The 3625-nt window shown below is 58.1% G+C and overlaps 1 protein-coding gene across 2 annotated transcripts in view; it reads right to left on the bottom strand.

The window, feature by feature from the left end:
* Positions 1-2701, bottom strand: part of HS6ST2 (heparan sulfate 6-O-sulfotransferase 2) — a 279978-nt gene extending 277277 nt beyond the window's left edge. For both annotated transcript variants that reach the window (XM_027837837.1, XM_027837844.1), the window contains exon 1: positions 2193-2701. In XM_027837837.1, the coding sequence (XP_027693638.1) occupies positions 2193-2701 (509 nt within the window). The remainder of the gene's footprint in view (positions 1-2192) is intronic.
* Between the last annotated feature and the right edge of the window lie 924 nt (positions 2702-3625).

Raw genomic sequence — 3625 nt, 5'->3', positions numbered from 1 at the left:
TCTATTTGAGTGAGAAAAGCTGTTCTCCCCATAGACGAAAACCCTTCCTTGAAAGGTCCTGACTGTTAAAACTAATGGTAACAAAGGCTCCTATAGTCTGATTTCTTCAGAGGTCAATTAAGTAAATAATCCGTAGGGCATTAATAATGGTGTGTCCAAGGACCAACCGCATAGACCCCTGGCCCACCCATTCAGAAGGCTTTTTAAATAGGAATACATTGTAGATCTTCTCAGGAGCTGGGCTATAATAAGGACCTAGGCCCCCTGCCATCCTGGGGGCAATGGCTGGGAATGCTATGTCTGCCCTGAAGATCTCCTTTGAAATTGCCATGCACTGAGCATAGAGGCAAGGGGAGGGCTAGCTTCTCAGCCAAGCAGCAGTGTAAGTGGTGATCTTTATCATTCCCAGATCCTTTGAGAGCCCACAGCGCAACAGATTTGGGGAAAAGCCGGATAAGGGCCCCAGGTGTGTGCAGGCGGTTCCCTGACCCTTCAAGACCAAGCCTCTTGCCCCTCTCCATGGCATTTTAGGCTGAAGAGGTAACAAAATTAAAGGCACCCAGGGACTCCAGCACTAAAAAAAAAAGTGTTATGGGTAGGGGAAAGGGTTGGGGACTAGGGAGGTTGAAACTTGTCCCCAAGAAGTCTATCTAGGTGACCTCCCACTGGCTTTCCAGAAACAGTCCAGCCACTCAGTCCTGACAGCAAAATTTGGCTCCGATCAGACAGAAGGTCCATCATTCACTGTGGAGTTCAGAGAACCATCTGCCAGATGTTATAACATCCTGGAAGATGGAGAAGTAATATGCTTGGGGTGGGGAGGAGGGTGAAGAGAAAAAGAATGACAGAACAGTCTACAGCCAAGACCTAGACCGTTCTCTCATGGCTTAGGTTCGGGAGGATGTGAGGGCACAGGTCCTCAAAGCCAGGGCATCTGGGCTACACAACCTGAGCCATTACTGGCTGGAGGTAGGTCCCCCCCCCCAAAAAAAAGCCCTTAGCACTGGCTCCACGAAATTCATTCACAGCCTCCTGGACCTGCCAAGATGAGAGGAGGAAACCGGCCCCTTCCCCACTTACTGCCAAGCAATAAAAGGGCATGGTAAAGAAAAGGGAGAACCTTTATTCCAATACCATACAACTTTACTCTACAACCCTCTGGCGAGCCCTCCATTTCACTTCTTCCTGGAGGATGGTTTGCTGTGTGCCTTCAATATTGTCCAGACTCCACAGAGCCTCGGAGGCTCACCTCCACCCCATCCCACTGGGCAGAAACGAGTCTGAAAATCAGGGGAGGCACGCAGCCAGCTGATCCCCGCAGGTGACAACCAGGCTATCTTACCACATTAATACAGTGAAGTAATTCTAGGCTTGCGGAGGAAGCCCCGCCGAGGCTCTCCAGTGTACAGGCTGGAAGCACCCCCCTTCACCCCCAACCAGCAGAAGTGCTTTGCTACAAATAACTAGAGTTTGCAACGAAGCAAGCTGGGAAGTGAGAGCTATTTGTAGGGCTGTCCAGAAACACCTGCAGAGAAAAATCAAATTGTGTCTGGAGAGCTGGAGAGCTCGTCTTTTCGATGCTCTTCTGAGCTTGCAGGGGGTCGGGGGGGGGGCGGCTTCAATAACTGTATTTAGATAGCAATCAGTCCGATTCCCGTCCCCCTCCCTCTCCAGCCTAAACAACTGTCCAGTTACACCCCCACCCCCATGACCAGTCCCTGCCACTATTCCCGTTCCAAAGGGCCCTGGATGGTCTTTTCTGGCTGTGGACTGGGTACCCCCTTCCCATTAAGTTTCTGCAGAGGGAAAAGGGGGGTACGGAGGGAGGGAGAAGCGCGCAGACGACGGACAATTACTGCAGCTGTATGAAGGCAATTTCTGAGCCCGCGGTGGCGGTTTGCAGTCACTCTCGGTGGGAATTGTTTTTGCATGCTTCCCGTGATCAAAGGGGATGCCACCTGCCCCCCAGAAAAGCAAAGGGTCCTCCTAACCCCGACACAGCTAGGACTAGGGAGGAAGGCGAGGAGAGACAATGCATTCATTGTAGCCCCGGGAAAGGCACTGGGAGTCGCGCTAGCCACCTTCACACCCCCTGCCCCCCCCCACACCCACCCACCCTGAGACAAAAGTTGAAAGCTCGGGGCCCCGGCAGTCGCGGCGGCGGGCCGCGCGTGCGGACCTGCCTGGCTCACCTGGTCGGTCGCAGCTTGGCTTCTTTCTTGCTGTCCACGATGGAGGGCACGCAGTTGGTGAGCTCAGTCCAGTCAGCGTGCAAGCCGCAGCTCCAGCCGGTGGAGAAGCGGGAGAAGAGCCAGGTCTCGCGTTTGCCGGGACGGTGACAAGTGCATTTCTTCTGGCCAGCTTTGCACTCGCACGGCTGCTCCAGTTGAATGTTGCGCACCAGATGGCGGCCGAAAGTGGTGCCCCCGGTCTTCTGGATGTGCAGGAAGACGATGAGGTCGTCCCCCTTGATGTTGAAGTCGACCTTCCGCAGGAGTTCGGCGTCGGTGAAATTGAGGCGGGCCACGAAGCGGGGCGGACTCTCGTCCTCGGTGCGGTACGGGTCGGCATGGGACGAGGCGAACGCCTGCAGGCGGAGGAGCTGGCATTCGGTGCCGGGGCAGACGTACTGCAGAACGATCACAGCGAACAGGAACAGCATCACCAGGGCCAGGAGCAGCTTGTTGGATTTGTCATCCATGGTCCGCCCGGAGGGCGGCGCGGGACGGGAGGGCTGGCGCCCGGGCTGGGAAGAGGGTGCGAGGGGGTGCGGGGGCTGCGGGGCGCTCTTAGTGGAGGGGCGCGCGGAACACTTGGCAGGGACCGGCCGCCGCGTCCATGAAACGTATGAGCGTGCGGGCTGGCGCGCGGGAGTGGGAACCGGAGCCGGGGCAGGCGCCGGGCTGCGCGCGGTGCAGCCTTCGCCCCTGCCGATGCCGCTGCCGCGGCCGAGCCCGCTTCCTTCCTTCCCGGCAGGCTCAGCGCTGCAGCGCGCTCTCCTGCTTGTCCTGCTCCTCGCCCTCCCTCTCCTCTCCTCTCCTCTGCTCTGCTCTGCTCTGCTCTCCTCTCCTTCTCTCCTCTCCCTCACTCCGCCACAACACTGAGAACCACTAGGAGAGAGCCGGAGACCGCCCCACTTTTCTCGTCGACCGGCCCGCCTCCTTCACGTCTGCCCGAGCTCCTCCCCTGCTCACTTAGCTCTTGCCTGCACTTCGCCTCCCGGCCTCCTCCCAGTCTCCGCCCCCTGCATCCCTGGGCGCCACTTCGCGGGCGGCCGAGCTCCTCCCCCTCCTCCGGCTGCCTCCGCAGGGCTATCTGCCCAGCCTCCGGACCCGCCCCCCACGCACACCTAGCTCCCGGGGCGGTGCCGGCCCCACCTTGGGCGTGGAGGGAGGAGGCAGCCTATGGGATGGGCCGAAGAACTGCCCCCCCCCAAGAAAAAACAAAAAAACAAAACCGTGCTCCGCTCCTTGCCCAGGGTCCGAGCCAAGTCTTGTGGCTTTGGTACTCCTCTGCCTGAGAAGAATGCTTGGCTCCCTACTTTAGCCCACCCCCTTCAAGTTGGGACAGAAGGACTCGCTCAGGAACCCGCCTTTCTTAGTAGGGGGTGTATTAGGGATGGTTC

Source organism: Vombatus ursinus, unplaced genomic scaffold (genome assembly GCF_900497805.2).
Source record: "Vombatus ursinus unplaced genomic scaffold, bare-nosed wombat genome assembly UNPS02004573.1, whole genome shotgun sequence".
NCBI classification, from domain to species: domain Eukaryota; kingdom Metazoa; phylum Chordata; class Mammalia; order Diprotodontia; family Vombatidae; genus Vombatus; species Vombatus ursinus.
Note: the sequence above shows the minus strand (reverse complement) of the source record. Positions and strands in the feature narration are given on the sequence as shown.